Source organism: Argiope bruennichi, chromosome 4 (genome assembly GCF_947563725.1).
Source record: "Argiope bruennichi chromosome 4, qqArgBrue1.1, whole genome shotgun sequence".
Taxonomy (NCBI): Eukaryota; Metazoa; Arthropoda; class Arachnida; order Araneae; family Araneidae; genus Argiope; species Argiope bruennichi.
Window position 1 is genome coordinate 92,871,974 of NC_079154.1, and position 26,643 is coordinate 92,898,616.

A 26,643-nucleotide genomic window follows, 5' to 3' on the forward strand; every position below is an offset into this window, starting at 1 on the left:
TTTAAAATGTCAGCTACTTGGTAAGATTTAAAAAATAATAGTTTATTGGAAATTTAAATTTATTCGAAATTGTATTATGTCTCTTTCGAAATAAAATGCATTAATATTCATTGAAAACTGAGTATCTCCACAAGGTCAAACTAAATAACAACAAAAAAAATTAACTAGCAATGAAAGTGGCAAAATATAACTAAATTTGGTATATCCAAGAAATTATTTCTTGCCATTTGCAAGTTCTTAGATTTTATGGTTGGCTAGATTTCGGGCTACATTTGTCCGGGAGATGAATTTAATTTTAAAATATACAACAACAGGTAACGGAAGTTAATTCAAAGTTAGAAATCCGTAACATTTTAAGGATTTCAGACTAAATTTGTTGGCAAGGCGAATTTAATTTTAAAATATGCAATAGCAAGTAACGATAGTTACTTCAAAATTAGAAATACGTAAAATTTTAACAGTGAAAAAATATTTGAATTAAAGATATTTAAAAATTAGAAAGGTACCCAAATTCTGTATATAATTATAAAGAGAAAACACATTTTTTAAAATTATATGTCTTTTAAATTTATTGCGAAAAATAATGTAATAAAATCTTTGAAAAAATTTAACAAGTGAAATAAAACTTTATTCAATAAGTTCAAGCCAAAATGATAGATATTAGCAAACTCATTATAAACCGTCAAGATCCATGGAAAAACAACGATATTTAAATTTGAAAGAAAATTGAAATATCTAATCCAAACAAAAGAAAACTTGAAATATTTTTAAAAAGCAGTGTTAAAAAAGTAAATCTCTGTGTCTGCAATGTTTCTACTGGAAGTATTTGTCCATACAAATGTCTTAGTAATGAATTAAGATAAAATCTAGTTCAATATTTAATTAATGATATTTTAATTAAGAATGCGGAATTGCAAAAGTTGATAGTAGTCTCTCTTTTGAAGAAATCATAAATCAAATTTCTTCAAGATTGGATAAGAGCTGACACACATTCGCATGGGCATTCTACTTTATAAAATAAATATTGTTACAAATCTGTAATTTTGCTACCCGGCATGAATAGTATCATCATAATAAAGACCGTTGTTCGATCTGTCCTGTGCATGCTGAGCGGGTGCCGCGTCAATAACCTCAGAGCTTGGCGACAAATTTGGCGAGTGTTTGGCGGTTTGGCGATGAATTTGGCGATTTTAGCGACAAAATGGATCACACTGGAAAGTTCGAGAAGTTTCAAAATCCTGTCCTGTCGGAACCAAGATACATTCAGATACGCCCTGATGGTCTGGATGATTCTAGCCCCACCTCCCGGAAATATAAAAGACAAACACTCTGAAGCTGCAAGAAGTCGTGTGTATCGGAAGTCGTCGTGTGAGAGAAGTCGTGTGTGATTAGATTAGACAGCAAGCAAGCTGCTGAACTAGAGATTAAATGCGCTGCTTTATTACGATTAATTGACGATATTTGTAGAAAAAAATTCTGTAACAATATAGAGAAGATATATTAGGTAATATAAGAATAATAGGAAACCTCAATTTTATGACATTATATTTGATCAGTTAATTTTCTCTTTCAGCGACTTAACGAGAATACAAGATGGCATGGGTGAGAAAGTAGGGATATGCGTCAGTTTTCTCTCCTCCACTTTCCTTTGCGTTGGAGTTGGATTATATTATGGATGGAAATTAGGTCTGGTTATTCTTTCAGTGACGCCTGTTCTCACTATCGCGATGGCGGTCATGTCAAAGGTAAATGGCACTTAGTGAATTCAATTTTGTTTGTTAGAAAATTGCATGTAGAATTAGTTTTTGTAAGATATTCATAAACTCAGATGATTCTCAGTAAACTTCTAGATGTAAAAAAACACTGAAATGAAAAATATATTGCTAATTAACTGTATTCGTTGAAAATTTACACACAGATGGCAATGCCAGAGGAGAGGAAACGCAGATTAACAATATCTGACGTAAGCAGATGGCGTGGCTTCCTTACTCGGCCTCCGAGATTGCCAGATCTTAATCTATATGTCTCTTTTTCTGAAGTTATGTTAATACACTAGTTTATGAGACTGTTGTGGGCATGAGGAAAAATTATAGTACGGATCATCATTAAAAAATAGCAAAAATTCATAGAATGGACTGCAACAAAACAGTTATTTTTGAGTTATTATGAAATAATTTTTATTTCGTTATTGAAAGCACTATAAATTCTATAATTTGAATAATATTGTGCTATAAAAATACTCAGATTTTTTGTTAATGTCATCTTTCTTTTTTTACAATTCCTTCTTCATTGTAGAATCAGCAGTGTATTTTTACCGTTTGAACATGATTGTGTTGAAACGTATTTCAATTCAATTTTAATTCTTCATTTCTTCCAACCATACTCTGAGTTTATCATCACAATAGCAGAACAACTAGTGGATTTAGAATTTGTTTCATTTCAGGTGCAAGCATCAGTTTCTCGAGAAGAAATGCAGGCCTATGGAAAAGCAGGAGCTGTCGCCGAAGAAGTGTTATCATCTATACGAACGGTGTTTGCATTCGGGGGAGAAAGAAAAGAAATCCAAAGGTGAAATAACTATTAAATGTGCAAAGTTACTTGAATTTCTATACAAATTCTGAGAGAAACGAAAAAAATAAGCTTGCGGTATCTTATAGCGCGTAATATGCATTATTTAAAGATTGCAAGGACATTAAAAAAGGCAGGTATCCATTTCTATCACTAAGAATTTAAGGAAAACCATAATTGTCATGAATTATAAAATTACATCTGAATAATTTAAATGAATGGGAAAAACTGAGTTATGTTGTATTTTTGGGACTCGCATATATTTTGACTACTTAACTATTTTAGATTTGTTGATTATAAGTTTTTAGAGAATTAAAAAATATTTATCTTTTATAAATTATGATAAAAGAATTTAAAAAGATAACGTCAGGCTTCTATTATGTCTCGTATTTTCTGTTTAGAAATATTCTGCTATGCGTTTCTGAGTTATCATATTCATATACACGTAGAAGAAGGCACAGACATAAGTCATTGAGATGGTTAGATAATATGTTAGATAAGTTTCAACTTCATACCGAAAATCGACTACTATTTCGTAATTCCAAAAACAACTAAGATGCAACTAAGTGAAAGTTGAGAATGAGAGTTGAAATGATGATCTCCGAGAGTCTATTTTTTTCGAACAAAATTACTTATTTCAAGTGCAGAATTGAAATACATTTTTTTAAATATAATATTTTTGTCAAATCATTCTTCGAAGCATTTGAAGGAATAGTATTAAGTTTCTAAGAAACAGACATAAAGATTCAATACTGTATGACACCAAAACTAAAGCACTGTGCAAAATGAATGATTAAATTTCGTTTCCTTGAAGAAAATTGTCACTAGTAAACAGCTTCACGCTTGTTTCTGGTGACAGTTAACCCATTTTATTTTATTCTAAACTTAAAATAATTTAATTCGTTTTTAGGTGGCTGAAATTAAAATAAATACGAAAATTAGTGAAAATGATTTATTGATGCTAACGTATTATTAATTTATAATACCTCTCTGAACCAATAATTGATGTCAGAATGCTTGCCATCATCGTCTTGAAATTTTCTTTTTTAATTTTTAGTGACTATTTACTCCTTTTTGATTTATTGACGTTTTGAAAAATCACAAGAGTTACGTAATTTAACAATGGAAAGTATAGTGCGAGAGAATTGCGCTTTCATAATTCTCTATGATATTTATAAACGTGATGACAAACATTATGGCATCAATTATTGTAGATCTTTTTTTTTCATGAGAAACAGTGGATTTCGATGTATCAAAAAATAGACAACATAATTACATATTTGCTTGATTTAATTCACACATATAAAATCTATTTGTTAATAAGATAGTACACCTTTGCTCTGCTTCCCTTTTAAATTGTAATTAAATAATATTTTTTATTGTAAACTGAATTAAACCATTGTATAAATCAATAAAATTTCCAATTCCATTAATAGCTTATTCGTAGCTGAAAGCTTTGTTTTTCTTGAGAAAGGGATGTTGCCAATAAACTTAATACATAGGATAATATAACGATGAATTATCAAATATCCGATCTAAAAGCAAATAATTTATAATATGAATTCAGTTGAGCCATAAATTCAAAAGGTAAATTTAAATAAAATAGTAACATATTTAACTAACCTTTAATATGAATTCATATGAATAGTATATACTATTTATGTTATCGTTGCTGGAATAGGTTTAATAGATTAGAGGAATAGTAAAATTGAAATTAATGAGTTCGGATTCACATTTAGCATTTAATATTAAAAACAGGCATAAGATATTGGATAATATAATATTAATAATCAAATATATCATTGGAATATCAAATTCAATTTAAACCGGAAATTCAAAAGTTAAATCTAAATAACATAGTAACTTATCTATAAATAACATTAACATAAATTCGTACAGATAATAGAATTTATTTAAGTTATCTTAGAGGAAATAGCACAAATAAAATTAATAATTTAAATTTACAATTAGCATTAAATATTAAAAAATAGAAATATTTAGAAAAAACAAATGGAAAATAAATATTTTTGTCCGAAATTGAATGCGTTTAATCATTTGTAATTCTTTCTTGCGCTGCATATGCTTCATAATGATTTTTAGATAAAGCAGAAGCTTATAACAATGCTAAGAAAAGTAATCTAAAAAAATCTCTTAAAGCTGTAGTATTGTTTTTATCTATATCCTCGAAAACTCTGAAGGATATTTCAAATGTTTAAGTGACCTTCAAATGAAATCTATTGTCTTATCTTATTTACAACACAAATAAACAGAAAAAAGTTTCTTATGAAAAATAATATTTAAGAGTGCAAATTGTGTGATTTATCTTTGTGGTTTCCATAGTAATTTTAGATAAATCTTTTTTACTGCTGATATGGTGCATTTTAAAGAAACTCTTCATTTCTTCGGCATATGAAACACAAAAGAATAAGATAAAAATGTATTTAACAATAAAATTTCGATGCTACTTCATTTTCCTCACTTTACTTATTAAAAAAATTTATAAAAAAAGCTTGCTTATTAAAAACATTTATAAAATAGTTTATATTTAAATAATATAAATTAGTTTCAATAAATTTATATTATTTAAAAAAATTAAAATACAAAATTAAAAATCAATTATTCAGAAGAGAATATTGATGTTGGCGAAATATTAATTTTTTTCCGATTTTTAAATTAATTACCAATAAGTTTCGTTCGTTCTAAAAATGATCATTTGTTACTAATGATGTTAATTAATATTATATTCATAATTATACGCAAATAATTATATGAATGGGCTTATTTATAAAAATCCGTTGGAAGTATATATAAATATTTCAAATAACTCATTAATATTATGTGTTATAAGATTTTCAATTTAATTAAATATTCTAAAACAAACAAAAAGTGATTTCCATTTCTAAATACCTAATTTCATTTCTAAACCGATTCATTTCATACCGATTTTTATTTCTAAATATATATTGGGTATATCAAAATTCTCTTGGTGAAAAAAAAATGAGTATTTTTTTTTTCCTTTTCTTAGTATTCGTTTATTTGTTTTTGTTTTGTTTTTTTTAATTTCATCTATAATTCACATTTATTATTGAATGGCGAAGAGTTTAAATTAATAATAGCTATAAATAAGTCGTATAACTTGTTATTTATTAATCATCAATCGTTTAATTTAATGAAAAAAATTAATATTTAAACAAATTATTATTTAGTACCTATTTGTATCATTTGTTCATATACATTGGGTATGAATATTTTACATATTGGGTATGAAAACTTCACAGGTATGACAATTGTCTGACTCCAGCGAGAAACAAAGGAGTGAAGAGAGGTCTAATGACGGCCTTAGGAGCAGCCATTACTTCGTTTTGCATTTTTGCAGGGTACGCACTTGCCTTCTGGTACGGTGTTAAACTCATTTTAGAAGATTGGGACAAACCAAAGGAGGAAAAGGAATACACTGGAGGAACTCTCATCATTGTAAGCATTCAATTTTATTCCTGCTGTTAAATAGATCCTGTTACAATGTCGATACCGTTACCTTTTTTTCTGTTGAATACAAGCATTAATTTTCATTTCTATATCTACGTAGATCTCATCAGATTTTCTGATCAATGGTGACATTAATTATCATTTTTATTCTGCCGCTCTTATCAAAGCTGTTGATAGTTGCATTTTAATATCTATACTATCAGAATTTCTCTTTCCTTCCCACAAATAGTTAAAACCCGTTAAAAAAATAGAAATTATTGAATGTCACTGGAATTTCAATCAGAATATTTCTATTCTACATCACTAAATATTGAATTTTGATAAGCACATTTGGATTTACACATTTTTCTATTACTATCGAAATATCTTATTTGATATTTCACATTTCTTCAAGTCTCGCAGAAAAGATGATTAGTTAGAATCATTTAATTTTTAATAAATAGTACAAAGAATAATTTTCTCATAGTTCACACTGCCATGTCTCTCCAGAAATATATGAACTGGTCACACATGTTACCATATAACAGAGGCATTCTATCTTAACAGGATTTCGTATCAGTTCTTATCAGCCTCAGGAGATTTTATGGTATTTCACCTATGAACTTTTAATTCAGATGATATAATTATCTTGTTTCCTCTGAAAATAAACCGAAGAAGAGTTATAAAGTTGTGAATAAAATTAGAATTACGTGCATATAAATTTTTGAAACTATATGCTTCTAAATACATTTTAAAAATTAACACAAGAGTTAACAATTTATGAAGGTTTACAATCAAAGAGTCCATCAGATATGCATGTTGGTTTGGGAAAAAATCTAACATTGCAATGCAGGCAATGTTTATTGTTTTATTTTGTAATTATTTAATTACACACAAAATTATTTGACTGAAAATTAGTTTTGAATAACTGGAATATCATAACTATTATTACTATTAAAATAATTATTTAGCGAAGACATGCATTTTTATCTAAAATTTCAAGTATGTTTAAAAATCAAACAAATGTTGTAAATTTATCATTTCATGTTTTAATTATATTTGAATGCATCTCTGAATTTTTGAAGATAAGAAGGGAAGTTTTATCCCAAAAAATACAACATAACAAAATTGATTCTTCTTCATTAAATCAGAAATAATTAAAATGTTAACTTCATGATAACTGGATTATAATTTTATATAGCATTCAAGGTAATTATCTTTACATTACTTAGGTCTTCTTCAACGTCATGTCTGCCTCTATGTTCATTGGTCAAACCGCACCTTATTTTGAAGCATTTGCACTCGCTAGAGGAGCGGCTGCCAAAATCTATAGCATTATAGATAGGGTAAGTATGAAAAAATATTATATGATAAACATATAAAATATTATTTTTTGTTCCCATTATTAGTTTTGAATTTGATCACTGTATTGAGAATTAATATTGTATTTTCTTCATTGTGTAAGAAATATTTTCATTAGTGTATTATGAATTAATATTGAAAGAAGTATTTTCTTCATTCATTATTTCCAATTGTTATGGAAAGTCTTACAAGAGAAATGAAAATTTAAATACTTTTATAACTTAATATTAAATTTATATTTCAATTTTGATTTCTTAATTAGATATTTTTAACAAAAATTTAATTATTTAAATGATAGTTATTCATATTTTAGATATTTTTTTATTATGAGATATTGCGTTAAGATTTGCAATTTAATAAGATTTATCATACTGGCATTTTAGCTTTCTACTATTTTTTGTTACGTAACTGCCCAAATATAAATCGGTTATTTGTAAAATAATCTGTTGAGCAAATGGATAATCCGACACTTCGTTTACTTTGACAGACGAAATTTGTGATAGTTGCACCTATGTTAATAATATCTCCAAAATTCTACCGTTAGAGCTGAAGCATTCTTGAACCAAACGAAATATTGGTTGCAAGATAATATTTTTTAGGTTTATTGTTGAAGTAAATTATTAATGGAGTGGTCGTGCATCGAGATCACCAGGCCCAAAAATGCTATACAAATGCATGTAAACTTTATAAAATATTTGATGGCCATTATTTTAGAGGTATAAGTTCTTTCCCGCAATTATTAGAACATGACTAAATAGTGCCGATGAAATAACACTATATGCCGATAAACAATGCAATAATAATTTTCTAAACTCTGAACACAATTGATAACTTTCTTTTTAATGACTTTTAACTGGTTAATTTTTTTTTAATTTAAATTTTATTAGAATACTCCTTAAGAGCTATGAATAATAAATTATTTACTTCAAAAAAATTATCGTTTATAACATATCCTTCACTCACATCCTGATTCAGGTACCAACGATTGACAGCAGTTCATTACTCGGACGCAAGCCTGAATCTTTAGATGGTTTTATTAGTTTAAAAGATGTGTTTTTTAACTACCCAGCTCGTCCCACTGTTCCAGTAAGTACTTTTGGAAAATTAATATAAAATCTTTTAGTGAAGATTAATTTCATTCTGACTAACTAGCAATTAATTTTAATAGGTATTACGTGGAGTTTCATTGGACATTCAGCCCGGCGAAACGGTGGCTTTAGTTGGGCCTAGTGGCTGCGGCAAAAGTACAATCATTCAACTCATTTTAAGATTTTATGATACAGAGAGTGGGAAAGTAAGTACAAATTTTGCTTATTTGAAAGGAAAATAGTATTGAAACAATAATTTTACCCATTTGTAGAGAGAAAAAAAATGTTTATCATAAATTGATGCTTAACATGAATTGTCAATTAAATTATTTGGAAAAACGAAACCGAATAATTATTCATTTTACTGTAAAATAGCTCAATGCCTCTTATTTCATTGATTCTTCATTTGAAACACATTTATTTGTAAGATTTCACACAGGTATAAAATAACAGCCAGCAAGAGAATTCCTCCACTGTTACCTCTACGGATAATAAAGGAGAGAGAGAGAGTTGGAACTCTGAAAGTCAAGCCAATTGATGTAGGACATCTAAATTCAGAACATATTGCTGCATAAAAACTATTTTTACTCCAATTCACAATATAGAAAAATTATCTTTCTAATTATATCAATTTCCTTGCCGTATTTTCCCCTGAATATTATCGATTTTTTAATAATGTATTTGGGTAATTATCACCAATTTTGTTGTTCAACAAAACTATTGCAACGAAATTCAAAGCATTACCATTATTTGTTTGAATCTTTTCTATTTCGGGATTTTCTTTCATTTAAAAAAAAAACTAATTAAAAATCATTCTATTTATTTTCTGCACATATGATCAATACAGAAATAAAATTTTCTTTTAAAAAAAGAAAATTCATATAAATAATTTAAATATTTATATAAAAGGAGAAAAGGGATTAAAACTATTTATTATAAAAGTCAGAATTAAAAAAAATTGTTGAAACAAGAAACTAAAATAAAAGCTGATTTTTCTTATGTATAAATATTTTAGATAAAAGCTTTAGAATTCAGAAATAAAACTATACATATATAATAATTTCAATTTATCTTCATTCTAAAAATAATTACTTTCTGATTTCTTGAAATCGGGCTTTAATTTAACTTCTGAATTGACACGAAAGCGTACTGTACCAAAAATGCTTCCTCTGCAAAATTCCATTATAAAGCTGTTTACACTCAAATATATATTCTCACCATTTTTTCCAACTTTTTGCCCTTTTAATTTTATTCACGGCAATAGCTGAGCATGATTCTTATAAATAAATCTTTATAATAGATAAAAATTCCGTTAAATCATGATGAATAAAAATTATTGTTAAAGAATTCCATCCTTATTTTTTTTTTCTTAAATAAAAAAAAAGTTTTATATTAAGCTGTTCATGTGCTGTTTATTGGCACTATTCTGATGTATACTGATGAATCGAAATTTATGTAATGATAAGCTTGAACTAAAACTTGTAAAATGTTTGCAGTGTGTATTTTGCATTAAAGTTCATTAGAAATGTTTAAAAAGGACATCATTTTAAATACTTACATTTCCATTTAAAGGAAGGTTGTTTAAATAGCCAATGTTTGTGTAAGACATTCTTCTTTGCATACCAACATCAAAGGTACCGGCTATAGTTTACTCTTCAAGCAAAAAAAGGAAGTGTCAAGAAAGAAATGTTTTCTATCGTTAGGTGAAACTTTATTCCAATAGCTATACTTTTGTTCTGTGAATCCTTTTAATAAAACCAACTTCAAGCTTTCCATCAATTTCTAACATGAATGTTCGATATGATTGATATTCATTTTTCACGGTCATTCTACAAATCATTTTCTCGATAATTTAATCATAAAAAAATAGAATATGGATAGATGAATATCTTTTTGTTTTTCATTTTTATGTAGTTTTTCTTATTCTGCAATGTATTTATGTATTTTCTTTTCATGGCATTCTTCATATTTACAGCAATTCACAATAATGCGTAGTTGATAAGAAAGAAAATCCCACACATGAGTGAAATAAGTATCTAGTTTTGTCGAAATCAGAATTTTTATTTTTTTTCAATATTTGCGAAAGTTTGCGTGACTCCTGAACATTTTGGCTGATAGTTCTTAGGAGAACATTGATTTCCTGGAGTGTTGAATGTAAAATAATAAATTGCTTTATAACTGCTAAATGATCCTTTTTATTTGGGCTATATATCTTCAGAACTCTACGTAAGGAAAACTGTTAAAAATTGAATCATTTCAGTGAGAACTTTTCTATATCCTTATCCTTTTCTATTCTTTACCCTTTGCCTATGCAGATTTAAAGTTTTTTCTCCCCAAGTGTGTGTGTGTGTGTGTGTGTGTGTGTGTGTGTGTGTGTGTGTGTGTGCGTGTGTGCGTGTGTGCGTGTGTGCGTGTGCGTGTGCGTGTGCGTGTGCGTGCGCGTGCGCGTGCGCGTGTGCGTGTGCGTGTGCGTGCGCGTGTGTGTGTGTGTGTGTGAGAGAGAGAGGTGCATATGTGAATAATATTGAAATATTTTAAACAAGCAATTCTTTGTGTTTCTTTCAACCATATCTTCTAAAAATATGACTAACTTATTCCTTAATTAATTATTCCTAATTTAATTTGAGTATCTCCCGTAACAAAGATTTTTTTGATATAATTAAATTCAAGCTAGTTTCCAAGCTAATTTCCCTTTAAATCATTGAATCATCTGCTTCCATGTTAAAACTTAAAAAAATACTTATTTATTTATTTTAAGGAAATATAAAATCAAGAAAACGCACCTCACTTTTTCTAACTAGAAATTTTAAATATATATCTCACATAATGACGCCACTTTTTTAACACGACGTGAATATTACTTTGAAAAAATGAGTTGAATTAATTAATTAATTAAATACTCCAAAATTACATTTAAAGATGTTTAAAATTCCATTATCTATTGCAGAATCTAATTTTATATCACTTGTAACAATTGTGTCACTTACACATTCAAAAGAATGCAGAAACAAAAGTGACCAATTTTAGAATCCACTTAGAAAATGTTTAGGCTTCAAAATTGTTTGAAATGATTATTAAGTCTCATTACTAAATTAATTTATTAAATATCAATATTAATTATTCACTTACCATTTTTTTCACTTATTAAATATAATAATCCAACTATCAAGGTTTTGTTTAACATATTTGGAATAAAATTTCTTATGCAACTTATTATTAAAATAAATATAAAAAATCTTTGCTTTACTTTTAATAAAAAATCTATTTTTTAATTATATCTAGCAAATAAAATGTTTTGTATCCTGTAGGTAGAATTAGATGGACATAATGTAAAAGATCTTAATGTTGGTTGGCTTAGAGACCACATTGGCTTAGTTGGACAAGAACCAGTTCTCTTCTCAACGACAATTGCCAATAATATAAAGTATGGTAAACAAGACGCAACCCAGGAAGAAATAGAAGCAGCAGCTAAAATTGCAAACGTTCACAGTTTTATAGATACACTTCCTAAGGTGAGTAATCTCTCAAACCTGATTAGTCCATTACACAATTTTTCTAACAGCATTTGTTACAAAAAATGAATGGTGAAATTGGTAAAAAACTTAAATATTTATTACAAAAGTTCCAGTTGAAATCCCTATATAGTTACTGAAAAAAGGAATATTCCTAGTTCTCTTTTGTCTTGTAATGTATTATAAAATTAACCAAGAAATTATCCCCAATTATGATAGCTAATAGAGCAGCGATTTTCAACTTGTGGGGCGTGCCCCCCTAGGGGGGCGCGAGCACACAAGAGAGGGGCGCGAGATATCCAAAAGAAAATATTATTTTAAAAAATTGATTAACTGACTGAAAGGAAAGCGCACATACACATCGAAAACAAAATACATTTCGACTAAATTTACTTATAAAAACATACTAAATTAAAAACTAATTTATTAAATCACTTCCTTGGGCCTATCTTGCAGAGCAAAGTTTTTCGATGAAAGGCTTAATATTAGAAATAGCTGCTCTCAGTTATGTTTTATATTTTGTCTTCAAAGGAGCCACAGCGAAAAATCCAGTTCCACAAACGTAGGATGTTGAATGGTAATAGAATGTGAAATGCCCTTGTTTTTAGTGCAGAAAAAGCATCCTTACTCCTGCCCAAAATTCAAATAGCGATTTATTATTAAAATGTCTTTTAGTTTCGTCACTTGTCGTGAAGTCTATGAATTTTTCTTCCTCATCAATTGAGAGTCCTTCGGGAGTCTTATGAAATGGATCCCTAATCCACTCGTAAATTGCTATCAGTTTGTCGTCAGCATGAAAATATTTTTTTTTAATTCTTTGCCAGCATGGCTAAATGATTTCCAATGGTTACAAAAACAACTTTTACATGTTCTTCTTTAGCCTTGTAAGTTTCAGTACAATCATCCAATTTTGCAAACATTGTTACGTTTTTTGCTTTAAATTTCTGTTCCACAATTCCAATTTTCTACAAAAAACATTAACTTTATCATTCGTATCCAACAGATGTGTATTTTCACCTTGGAGTTGATGATTCAAGTTATTTAATTTCTCGAATATGTCGACCAGCATCTCAATTTCATCACAAATAAACCATCGCGAAAATTCTCGGCCTCCGGTCTGTTTTCTTCTTGTAAGAAAATGGCGATTTCTTCTCTTAATTCATAAACACGTTGCAAAAATTTCCCGCGTGATGGCCATCTTGCCTCGCAATAAAATAATAACGCTGAATGTATTGAACCCATGTCTTTACAAAGTGCGGAAAAGATTCTCGATTTCAGGGATCTCATTTTTATATAATTTATTGCGGTTACAACCGTAGTTAACACAATATTCAGAACAGGACTCATTTCTTTCGAAGCCAAAGCTTCTCTGTGGATCATGCAATGAGTGCACTGAGGGGATTTCTGTTTTACAAATGCTTGTATACCATGGAATCTTCCGGACATTGAACGAGCATAATCCTTGCGTATTTCGATGCAATTTTTCTATTCTATGTTTGCCTCGTTCATAAAATCATTTAAAATAGCAAATAATGCGAGCGCTGTTGTTTTGAGTTCTATTGGTTTGCAGAAAAGTAGTTCTTCTACTACTGACATATTATCACAAATTCCAACATATGCAATTAAATGAGCATCTTTATTACTATATGTTGCTTCGTAAAGCTGTATTGAAAACAATTTGTCACGCAACTTCGAGAAAAGCTTACACTGTACATCTTCAGCTATATCGCCAATTCGAAGAGCAACAGTATCATTTGAAAGAGGTAGGGACTGCAAATGTTTTTAAAAATTGTTTCCAAACATAGTTTCTACAATTTCAATTGCTGCTGGTAAAATAAGCTCTTCACCAATGGTGTGAGGTTTTTTACATTTGGCTATTTTATATGAACTTTGTAAGATGCAATTAAAGCTTTTTTATTCACAGACAAAGTTTCTTTAAAAATGGATTTTTGCTTTTTATATGATTTTAATTTTAATTCTAAAAATTCTATGAGTTGTATCACTATGAAGCGTTTCCAAATGTCGTTTAAATTTATTAGGTTTCATGCTCTCTGCCGTCAACATTTTTGAGCAAATGATACACAGGGGCCTTTCTTCTTCATTTACTTTCTTGAATATTTTCTTGATTTTATTTTCTTCGTCTGTGTACTTGTTGATGCTTGATTATCTCTAATGCTTGCTTACTTCACGCTTAAAATTTATCCATGAGTCTGTATAAATCTGCTGCCGTGAATATTTAATATGGTGAATTGCAATTAACACGAAAACATATATAACATACACTTTCATGATAGATTCAATAGCGATAAAAGGATTGACTCGAATGAGACTGGCTGGATTTGAAACTTCCTTATCGAACATTTGCCTTCTTCCTATGAGAAAACATTTACTCCGCGTATGCTAGACGCGGCATCGGTCGTGTGGATTCCCTTCCACAAACATTGTTTATTTTTTCTCTTTTGTTTAATAATGCTTCTGGTTTTATTTCTTTTATTATTCGAAAAAATGTATTCCCAGTTTCTAAATTTAAGGTGCGTCTAGGTTAACTTTCATTAACGAATTTTTCTACTTTCATACTCTTTTAACGTTATCTCTCTGTTTCACTTTCATTTCAGATATAATATTTAAATTTTCCCCGCTTTCATTCGCTTCATCTGTTCACCGCCCGCTTGTCCAAAATGCAAGATGTGGTTTCTCGCCAACGTTGGCTCGCTTTTACTCTTGTTTTGGCAATTTGTTAAAAATAATTTAAAAACAGAATCTAAAATACTCAATTTACATTATTGTTGTATACATTTTATTGTAAGCGGGGGGCGCGATGAAAATTATGATTGAAAACTGGGCCGCGAATACTGAAAGGTTGAGAAACGCTGTAATAGAGGAAATTAATGGCGTGTTTAATCTATGGTGTTGATACATCTTGTATTTTTCAGAATCTTCATTTTATTGATTATTCGTGCTGAAAATATTTGCTTTCTAGAAGTTCATAGGTCGATGTGCTTTCTAAACTGGATTCAATTATATAAAACACTGTTGACAGAGGACAGTCAGTAGCATACTAACCTGAAACAACTCAATTCAATCGATCATAGGAACATACGTCAAACTTGCAGAAATAGACCACAAATGGTCATGTCCTGTGATATATTGATTCAATTTTTGCATTAAATAACAAATATATGATCTAATGCTATTTAAAAAGGACGTTCTTAAGTGGGCATCCATATTTTTCATTGCTGACACATGTTAAAGGTGGCCATAGTGTTGACAGAAAATTCTTTGTTTAATCTTGTTATTATCAAAACAGCATTACTAGACAGTCTATAGAATGTCTTACACCGACTTCTTAGTAAGCTTTCAAACGAAGTATTTCAGTGGGCTCAGGTCGAGGAAACAGTGAAGACCAAGCCGCAATTGTAACGAGAAATTACATCTTGTAATGAGTTGAACATCCTGAAAAGAGAAAGGAATACAGAAATGTGAGATACATGTTAAAAAATTGGATTTTTTATTAATAGATCAGATATATACACAAAAGTTGACGTGAAATTTCGGTAAAAATGTAACGATGTGAATTGTCACACCGCTACATCTAGTTCCTCAAATTAAATATTCTGGTTTTGCGTGCTGTGCTCTTTGCGAATAAATTATGAATAAGCTGTTATACATCTTTCAATTTAGGATCGTGAGTTGAATTTTCTGATCTATCAATATAGTGCAATATTATTTCAGTGCAACAATTATGCACTTAGTAATTGGGACAAATTAACTCTTCATATGAACAAAAACAAAAAAATATTAAAAATAAAAATTTGAAAAAATTTTAACGATTGGAGTTTTAAAAAAAAAACTACCTATAAACCAATTTGTTTCAACTCAGTTAGATACGTAAAGCAATAATTTGCAGAAAGTTTTCAATAAAAGTGCTTAATTTATTTACGCAGCATTTTCTGGAAAATGTTGACATTAAAAAATATTTTTTTTTACAAACCTACATAAATACGTTGAGTATCAATATTTTTTTTGTATCATAAAATAAAGGAAAATGAAAAAAAAAAAAATTACAAATTCAAAATTTGAGCTACATTAAGTTATTTTCAGAAAGAAACAAAAGTATGCATCTACAGGGTGGTTATAATTAAAATTAATTTCTTCCCCTGTAAACAGCATCCTACAACGGAAACGGGTGAACGGATTAGAACGAAATTTGGTATATAGAAATTTGGTATGTGCGAGATGTGCTTTCGAAATTTCGGAAAAAAGTTACAAAGTGTCCACCAGAGGGCGCCTTTTACGGAAAAACATTAAATTTAACACAATAAACGACCGAAATGGAATACAGATACAAATTTTTATAATGATATAACACTCTGGTTGATGAAACAATCCATTATAAATACTTCTAAGCATTCTTTTGACTATTTCTTTCTTTATATATATGATAATACAGCATACTGGTTAATGAGAGACTTACGTATCTAATATACAGATTTACATTTATGAACCCATTTTAATTTGTATAGAAATATAGTACACTAGTTGCTGAGAGCATTTATTATAAATATTCAGAATATACTTTAAGAAGATATTTTTCTTTTCACGAAATACGACACAACAGTTTGTAAATGAGATCATTTCTGAAAATTTTTTTTTATTTGTACAAAAATATGGCACACTAGTTCTTTGTACACAAATCCTACACAGAAGTTAATGAAAGAGCATCCAATGCGAATATCGCTAAACAACATTTATGAATTATCCACTACTTTCTTAAATATGATGCAATAGTTGATGGGACATCCATTATGAGTCTTTCTTTCTTTGAACAAAAATCCAGTGCGAATATCTCTAAACATCCATTATGAATTACCCATTATTTTCTTATGCAAATATATAATGAAATATTTGTTGAGACATCCATTACCAGTATTTCTTTCTTTGAACAGAAATATGACACTCTAGTTGGTGAGAGAGGAACTCAGCTGAGTGGTGGTCAAAAGCAGCGCATAGCCATTGCCCGTGCTCTAATCAAGAATCCGAAAATTCTGTTATTGGATGAAGCGACTTCCGCGTTGGATACGGAAAGCGAATCTGTTGTACAGGCTGCTCTCGATGAGGTGAGTTTTGAAAGAAAACTGTAGAAGTTCATGAGATACAGTAAATAGATTTAAATTAAAAAGTGATAAAAATTTAAGCATAAAAACCAAAATCTGTAAACTTGTGGAGAAAATTCTGAAATGAAGTTTCAAATTAAATATTATTCAGTATAGAAAGCGCTGAAGCAGAAATATACAGGAATATAAGATTTGAATGCCTCCCGAATGAGTTAAAGGATGCACAAAGATGTAGAAATAACAAATAATAACTCTATTTTTGGCGATATTTTATACTGAGAGGGTACATGAGCATGTGCAGATTTGATAACAGTAATTAAAAATTATTACTATTCACAGTTATACAATGCCTAGTAGCACAAAATACAAAACAATGTTTCAACGATATTTCACGATATTCACGATTATTAATATTCAAAATATAGGACAATATCGTGAAGGTATCGAAAATATCTTGCAATAATAGGGTTAAAGATATGATATTCAACAGACATTTTCATCGGCTGAAGAGATGTAGACCGCATCCAAAGTAGAGGCACATGGATTGAAGAACCCTTTCCTCAAGATCCAGCATTTTTTTGGCATGGATGAATATCCATGGATGGACAATATCCACTCCATACTCAGTCGGAACTTCAAAAGACTTGAGCTGAGATTCAACTATTAGTTTAAAAAAACAATGATATCTATCGCTTTTACATACCAAGTTTTTTCCCACACATTTAGTTTTATTTTTGTGTTCTTTATCAATCAGATAATTTGCCATTTGAATCATCATTTTAACTTTTTTTTAATTGCTTGAGAAAAATGTCCTTAATTTTCTAGGCACGACAAGGTCGTACTACAGTTGTTGTGGCCCATCGTCTTTCTACGATAAGAACAGCCGATAAAATTGTTGTCTTGAAAGACGGTGAAGTCCAGGAAATAGGCACTCATGATGAATTAATGTTAAGAAAAGGGATATATTTTGAACTGGTTTCTACTCAAGTATGTTAAAATTTTTACTTAACAATGCTTTCATTTTTTAAAAGTCTGTGCTGCCTTGTGATCTTTAAAATTCACAATGATATATTTATGAAATGAACACAAACAAATTAAGTAAATTGCTTCGGTTAGTACTCAATTTTTATTACTTCTTGAGTTGCATTTTTTTAACTAATAGTTTGTTAAAATTTAACAGATTTCTTGATTTAAAACTAATTAAAATGTTAAGATTTTACTTCAAAAATTTCAGAGAATTTTTCCAAAGTTACAAAAACCAATATTACAAAATTATGAAATTTAAAAAATATGCTATTCAGTGTTATAAATTTTATTATTTTTTTTACAATATTTTAATCTAACAATAATAAATTCTTCAAAATATTTTATCTGTATTTTTAAATGATACATTTTATTTATTTTGTTATTACATTTATATATATAAATCTTCCGGCAATACACAAGAGCATTATTGTTCGCACATTATAATACGATAGATTGTAATTTTTTTAAAAAAATAAAGACAGTCAACTGAAATCTGAATCATTGTCATATTATGATACTTCCTACAAGAATTTTGAGTCTCTTTTAAATATTTATTAACATAAAGGACAGTAAAAAAAAAAATAGAAAAAGATCAATAATCTTTACAAAACAATATTAATAACAGAAATTAGCAGCATTTCAGATAAATTAATTTTAATTACTTTTACATAATTGAATATTTACCAAAAACAATTCTGAATTCTACTTAGACTAAAACTGAAGAAGAGGATGATGATGACATCGAAGAAATAGAAGAAATAGGAAAAGATATATCCAGACTCGACAGGAGAATTTCAAATTTGAGCAATGGATCTGTTGAACCCATTGATGGATTACCTGGTGTGGTCAACAGACAACTATCCTCTGCGGGTTCTGGGGCTGGACGTCAAATGTCAATAACAAGTGGAGGATACAATCGGCAAATATCAGCTATGAGTAATTTCGAACGCCAAATGTCTAATATCAGTGCTGGAAAGGATGGCGTTCTTGTGGTGAGAAACATTGTTTCAATTTTAATTACGAAAATTTACTTATATATCTATACTAGTGATACTGAAAAAATATTCTGTGTTATTAAATTCTAATAGGCTGTGGTGGTAACTTCATAAACCAGATAACAACCTCCGGAAAGGAGTGTACACTTTTGTCTAGTGGCTTTGTTACTCGGCTATGAACCGTGACATTGCGATTTCGAACCTCCAAACGTGCACATTGGTGACCCTGGTTCTAAACAAACGCATCCTTCGTGAAACTGTAGTGGCGTCATCTACCGGCAGCAACCACTCACACACGCTCGCCGTTGCCCGCCTTAACGCTTGGCGCGATAATCACGTTCGTTGCTCGCCATAACTGACGCGATAAACTCCACCGACTCACTGGTGGGAGAGTATTGTGGTGGTAACTTCATAAGCCAGATAACAACCTCCGGAAAGGAATGTACACTTTTGTCTAGTGGTTTTCTTACTCGGCTATGAACCCTAACGTTGCGAGTTCAAACCTCAAACTTGCACAAAGTTCAGAAGATTACGTATTACCAAGTCAAAAAATTATTCGGCAAATTACCACCAGTATTCTAATGTGTTTTAAAGATTATCTCTGCAGGATAAATACATAAACTATGAGTTATTTGCCAGTTTATTATTGCCAGTTTCTTTTATATAAATATTTAAATACGACTTAAATATTTTATTTTATTTAAAAATGCTGTTGTTGCTTATCCTGCTTGGATTGAACACCAATTCAAATCAAGTTCAAGAGATCGGGGAGAGAGGAGTGCAGTAACTTCTGAAGGTAAAGAAAGACCCCTGAGCACCCCGAGAGCAGAAGTCTAACTTTAGCTCATATAAAGATGACACTCACACTCTCACTTGCACAACCCTTTTTTACAAGGGGGCTCTTTCACACACCTCACAGATAGAACACAGGGTAGAGAACAATCATGCTCAATCCAAGACTCGAACCAGAGACGCCCAGACTATGGGAAAGGCGTGTTGCTCTAGGCCAGGACACCGGCCGATTTAAAAATGTTAATTTATTTAAAGAATATTTGTGATTGAAAGGTTTGAAGCGATTGAAAGATCATTTAACTCATATTTGACAGTATGATTGGTTATAAAAATTTTAATATTTTTAATGTAGTTAATGTATAAAAAATCCTGTAATTTATTTCTAAAACGTAATATTATTCTTTTTATAGATTGATGAAGATGAAGAGATTGCCAAGAAAGCAAACCCATCGAAATTGCGACTTTTGAAAGTTTCAGCACCCGAATGGCCATACGCTCTTGTTGGAGGAATTTCAGCATTATTGATGGGCCTGCATTTCCCTGCATTTGGAATCGTTTTTGGAGATATACTTGGAGTATGATAATAGATTTAATTATAAATGACCCCCTAAAGTAATCCAACTTCAACTTTAACAAAAGAAGAAAAAAAATTATAGAATTTTGCTCACATTAAATTTATCAACTCAGTGGATGCTCACTTTATTATTTACTCACATGCTTAGGGTAACCAATAATACATTGAGTAGTTTTGAAATATCTAATGCTGTTAGTACTGCAAGACATTTTGTTGGACTAATAATATGACTACATGAAATGAGGTTGCTTAAAGCTTCTCAAAGGAATTTATTTTTCCGAAATTATATTTATAAAAATTAATTGTCAAGTGTTTTTTTGATAATCGAAATCTTTTCCATCGAGGAATTTTAATATTATTACAGAACTGTTGGTAGTGTAAAATAGCCAACTTTGAAATAAATTCGGATTTTTCTTTTAAATGAAATGCTATTTTTTGTAAATAGTCAGAACTTTGCATTTATGATTATAGCAAGTTTTACTATTCATTGAAAAATGCAAAATGCCTTTAAGTTAAATGTTTTAATTTTTTTATCAAAATATTCCTATTAAGTTAACAATATTTTGTTTAATAATACACAAAAGTACATTATCTAAACATTTGTCAAGAATTTACACAATTTTAAAATAAGAATTTGTGCTTATTATGTGTTAAGATTAATATATTTAATCGATCATTACTTTTAATTACTGGTCAATGTTCCGATTAATTAATTTGACTTGTTATTATTAATAATGATCGCAATTATTAATAATAACCGTTTAATCATGTTTACCGCAAGGCATGCTTAACACATTTTTTTCATTAACTGATTTATTAATATTTCATTAATCAAATTATTAATATTTCATTCATTTATTTTTCGGGCATAGATTATTTTTTAAAACTGTATGATTTATTTGAATTATGTGTGCTTCCAATATTATATTTCTAAATGAGTGAAATAAATGACTTTTGTGAAATAATTTATAAAACATAAAAAGTTAATGTATAAATAATTTTAAAACATAGCCTGATTTTGACATTAGATTTTTTCTGCGAGATTTAATTAGTTGCATAAATTAATCATTTTTGAAAAAATATAGGCGTAAGCTAAAAGTTAATTTTCAATATAATTTACAATAAATAGCATAAAATTACAAACAAAATAAGTTTCGAAAATAAAATCTTCCATATTCAGATGAATTATTTCTGCTTTCAGTAATGATTGGAACTGAGATTTAATGCAACTTTTTCAGGTTTTATCCAAAGAGAAAGACAAAATTCCTGATGAAACTGCCTACCTTAGTCTTCTTTTCCTATTGATGGCCATTTCTTCTGGTGTTCTCACATTTTTGCAAGTAAGTAAAAATGACTTTTCTATTAGAAGATTTTATCTGGCAGTCCTTAATTCATTTACAAAATGATTTATATAATATAATAAAAAGATTTTATACCTTTGGTATTTTTGCAGGTATTTATGTTTACAATCGCCGGTGAAAAGTTAACTTCCAGATTAAGAAAAATGGTATTTTCTAATATTCTAGCGCAAGTAAGTTTTATATATCTCCTGAACTATTTTAATATTTGACTCGTTCGTGTTAGCTATTTGTATATTTTGGATTATTATAAATTTTAGAATTATTATTTAAAATGTAAATATATGCAAAAAATTTTTGGTGTTTAGTTTTATTTCTATTAACAAGTACTGTATAGAAATATTATTTTTTCATCGCTATAGTTATAAAATTATTTGTTAAGATGTATACTATTAAATTGTGGTATTATAATATTATTAAGGTGCTAGTATTTAATACTTTTTGGTTTTGTAACGTACATTTATCTTCGATTTTGTTGACCACCAAACTTTCATGTTGAATATTTTACATGTTTTTAATGATTGGTATAATCGTTATTAATCTACTTTTCGGTACAGTATTAAAACCCTAATATTTAATGCCCTTTGTATAAACACTATTTTTCGTTAATTATATCTTTTTATCAATAAAAATAAACTTTAAAAAAAGTTGTTTTTTATTTATATCGTAAATATTTCTAGATGATAAAACTTAATATTATTTCTAAGATGTGATTTGCACGTAAAAATTGATTTCAAATTGTTAATTTCTGCGAAAGAATATATATTGAAATATAAGTTAATGAAATCCTTTAATATATTTAACATTCTTATAATGATTCAATGTTTCACATTTTTGCAGGATATGGAATTCTTTGATCATCCTAAAAATAGCGTTGGGTCCCTTTGTTCTCGACTTACTTCGGATGCATCAAGTGTTCAGGGGGTAAGAATGGCTTAAGATATTATCAAAAAGATTAAATCCAAAATTAATTTTTAAAAAAAAGGTTATTTTTCCTACTTTTTGTAATGCATGTAATATGATTTTTAAACTTATATTTTATTCAAATTTAAACTTTTTTTCTGTAAGGAGGGAATATATGGTATATATAATAAGATATGAAGATATATATCCACACAATGAGTTAAAAATTCTGGAACAGATTTTTGAAATTTTGCTTTAAAAAATAGAAGACATTTCAGCGATTATAGAAATATATGCTATGCATAGGCTGAAGCTAAAAGTTAAAAATTCATTTCATGAAAGGATGGTTTAAATAGAAACCTACTCAATATAGAAAAATAATAGAAATTTACATATTTTAATCATCAACGATGGAAAATAACGTTAAGCTGAAATATTAGTAACAATAATGAAAGCGATTTGAATTTCCCTTCAACAATGAAATGTATTGTTTAGACTATACATAAAATATTTTTTAAAAAACTAATTAAAATCATACGAAAATATTGTATATGGCAACTGAATTGATATGAATGAAAAAATGATTTTTTTTAGTTCGTACAAAAATCATTTTTTTCTGTCATGTTTCTGAAAGCTATAAAGGAAAACTCAAAATTTTGCTTAATTTTTACTTCATAAAAATTTTAAATAAAATTGCATCTAAATAGGTACTCCCTCTCTCCAAATGCCTTCTGCCAAATTTAGTAACTCTAAACTAGCATTCTTTACTGCCAAGCATCAAAACGCACGCACAATCTCCTTTATTATTAGCACAAATCATTTAATATTTTATTTTCTCGCATGTTTTTCCATTTTGAAATTCGTGATGAAATAATTCGTATAAAAATATTGCTATGAATTGTAATTTATATAAAAAAAGATTGTTTAGAACAAATATTAACTGAATGGTGTATTAGATTTCTTAGTTTTTTATACTTTTATATCTATCTAGATCATTTTTAATAACATTCTAATAAACAACAAACATTTAATGCTTGTTATTAGTTAACATATTAATGTACAACAAAAAGACATAATGGGTATTATATAAGGTAAAACTAAAAAAGGATTTTATTTTAATTCATTTAGTAAAATATTTTACCTTTATATTTCTACAATTGTTAATTTTCTATTAGTTTTGAGAAAAATGTTGTATAAATAAATAAGTCAGAAATATTTTAAAGATGAATTGTATTTCAAGTTTTTAAAGATGAATTGAATTTCAAGTATTGGACGATAAATTGTATTTCAAATAGATTGTATCTCAAAATGCAGGATTCAGGAAGAATATTTTCAATTTGACTTGTAGAAAGTATTCTTGTTGCGATTGAACAATGATTTGAGATATTATTTGTCATTGATAATGATGACAATCAATTGAAATAAAATTATTTGAAGTCAATATTTATTTGTGTTGTTTATCATATTGGTAATGGTTACCATTATCATACTTTCGATTTTATATCTGTAAAATAAAATGACTCAATAAATTGTAATAATATTTAATAACATTCCTTACATTCAGATGTTTTTAATATTAAGTTGGAAAATTCAATCCCACAACATCCATGTCATTTTGCATTACGATGAAAATAAGTGCTAAGCATTCATGTAACTGTGTATTATGGTGAAAATAAGTGCTAAGCAGTCATCTCATTTTACATCATAATGAAAATGAGTGCTATAGCATTCACCTACGCCAACGTATTAAAAAAACAAGACAGTATATTGTCTCATTCTCTATTTATTTATATTTAGGCTACAGGATCGAGGATTTCAACTCTCCTTCAGTCTCTCTCAACATTAATTGCATCCATCGTATTAGCCTTGTCGTATAATTACAAAATAGGCCTGGTAGTGTTGGCTTTTGTCCCTGTAGTGTTGATTGGAGCTTATTTCGAGGGTCGTGTCGTTTCTAGTGATTCAAAGAAAGAGAAAAAAGGAACAGAAGAAGCGTCTAAGGTAATGTCAACCTTTATTACTATATTTTATTACTTTATTAATACTCTAAATATTGTAATAACATAATTAACTTTTTTACCAAATAATAAGTACTTTGGCAATATAGTGAAAGTTATACAATTTATTAGAAGAAAATAATAAAAATATTATAACAATATTACAAATTATGAAATATCTGTCGTATTCCAGGGAAAATAATCAAACTGACAATTTTTGTTGCTCAAGCGATGAAGTTAAAATGATGGTACTCAAATTTTGTACACTCATGTTTCTTGACGACAACACAATATTTTAATATTTTTAAAATTAAGTCATTATTAATACATTAATTTAACAACATTTTGATTCCATAAAAACGGCACCACCTGATACCGGCTTTGAAAAATGATTAGTTAATTCATATTAATATTTATAGTGACAAATTAATTAATGAAATTTATAATAACAAATTCTTGGTAACAAATAATATAAGAGTAAAAAACAATAATTAATTAAAATAAAATATTTCTACTCCTTCAAAAATTAATGAAAGAGTGTTTTCAAAAATTACTTTATCAAATTTACTCTGCTAAATTTTTTTTCTTAATATTCATTTGTTAAAATTCGGGAAACTTTTATTTTGAATATACTCATAATTTCAAACCTTTTTTGCAGAAAGAGTTTAATGCATGAAATCGATAACACTTTATACATAAAAAATCCTAGAAATTCCAAATTCTTAATATATCTGTTTAAAGATATGTTATTAAAAATGATGGATAAAATATATAATTTCAAAAAATTATTAATAGTTATTAACAATTCCATGCCAATTATAATATTTCAATTAACTAAGATAAAAGCAAAGTGTTGCAAAAGGAATGAATTGATTGAATTTTTCTGTTGATTTATTCAGGTCGCTATTGAAGCTATCGAGAGTATCAGAACAGTTGCATCATTGCACGAGGAGCATACATTTTATAAACAATATCATGATGCACTCCTAGGACCACATAGGTAAAATTATTTCTTAACATTCATATACATTTTAAGAAATTTTTTGGAAGCATTTCCTTGATTAAAAAAAATTAACAATTTCTCACAATTTTTTAAATTTTGATCAATAATGAACAAATAACTTTTTGTGATTTATTAAACAAGATATTTTTAACTATCAAAAAATAGTCAAGTTGTAATCAAATGTTGCCTTATTGAAATAATAAAAGATTTTTAAAAACTTATTTAACTTTACTTGTTTCTTGCATATAAAGTTGGAATTTTATAATCTATCGGCTCCTAATGAATTAGAATATTAAAAATTTGAGTATCTAAATATTATCGATGAAAAAATGTTACTTTATGGAATCCGAATTTATTGATCAATTTTTCTTTTATTTGATTCTATTCCACTGTCGTCGCTTAGAAATGATATCAGAAAACAATATATCTTAACATTCAAAAAAGGTTCTGCCTTTTAGTACATTAAAGTGTATTTTTAAAATCTTTAATGATATTTTTTTTAATTAATCAGATTTATTAAGTTTTAATTTTGACTGTGACTTTTTTTAAATTGCAAAGTGAGCATGGAAAATCTTTTTTTTTTTACTTAAATTGAGGTTTTATAAATCATTAATTGTTTGTAATTTTTCATTATTAAGATACAGTTTTGATTTACTATACACAGCCTTAATTTCAGTTAGGAGACCAACATCTCTAAAAAAATATATTTTTTGTAGAGAAACAGAAAAAAAATTCTCAACCTGTTTGCATTAAATTTTTTTAGTAGTTGTTATTTCACTATTTATGTATTAGCTTTCACATTATGAATCAATAAACGCTAATACTCATAGAATGAAATATAGCGAGAGAAGGTGACTGTAAAATAATGTTCTGTGTTTGAAAGTAT

The 26,643-nt window shown here is 28.3% G+C and overlaps 1 protein-coding gene across 3 annotated transcripts in view; it reads left to right on the top strand.

Annotated features, from left to right (window-relative positions):
- Positions 1 to 26,643, top strand: part of LOC129965441 (ATP-dependent translocase ABCB1-like) — a 57,957-nt gene that overhangs the window by 17,924 nt on the left and 13,390 nt on the right. For all 3 annotated transcript variants that reach the window (XM_056079307.1, XM_056079305.1, XM_056079306.1), the window contains exons 5-20: positions 1,574 to 1,745; positions 2,444 to 2,568; positions 5,847 to 6,042; positions 7,266 to 7,379; positions 8,371 to 8,481; positions 8,564 to 8,689; positions 11,792 to 11,995; positions 16,942 to 17,112; positions 17,935 to 18,096; positions 18,846 to 19,127; positions 20,333 to 20,497; positions 21,735 to 21,836; positions 21,950 to 22,027; positions 22,695 to 22,778; positions 24,555 to 24,758; positions 25,654 to 25,754. In XM_056079307.1, coding sequence (XP_055935282.1) covers positions 1,574 to 1,745; positions 2,444 to 2,568; positions 5,847 to 6,042; positions 7,266 to 7,379; positions 8,371 to 8,481; positions 8,564 to 8,689; positions 11,792 to 11,995; positions 16,942 to 17,112; positions 17,935 to 18,096; positions 18,846 to 19,127; positions 20,333 to 20,497; positions 21,735 to 21,836; positions 21,950 to 22,027; positions 22,695 to 22,778; positions 24,555 to 24,758; positions 25,654 to 25,754 — 2,397 coding nt within the window. The remainder of the gene's footprint in view (positions 1 to 1,573; positions 1,746 to 2,443; positions 2,569 to 5,846; positions 6,043 to 7,265; positions 7,380 to 8,370; positions 8,482 to 8,563; positions 8,690 to 11,791; positions 11,996 to 16,941; positions 17,113 to 17,934; positions 18,097 to 18,845; positions 19,128 to 20,332; positions 20,498 to 21,734; positions 21,837 to 21,949; positions 22,028 to 22,694; positions 22,779 to 24,554; positions 24,759 to 25,653; positions 25,755 to 26,643) is intronic.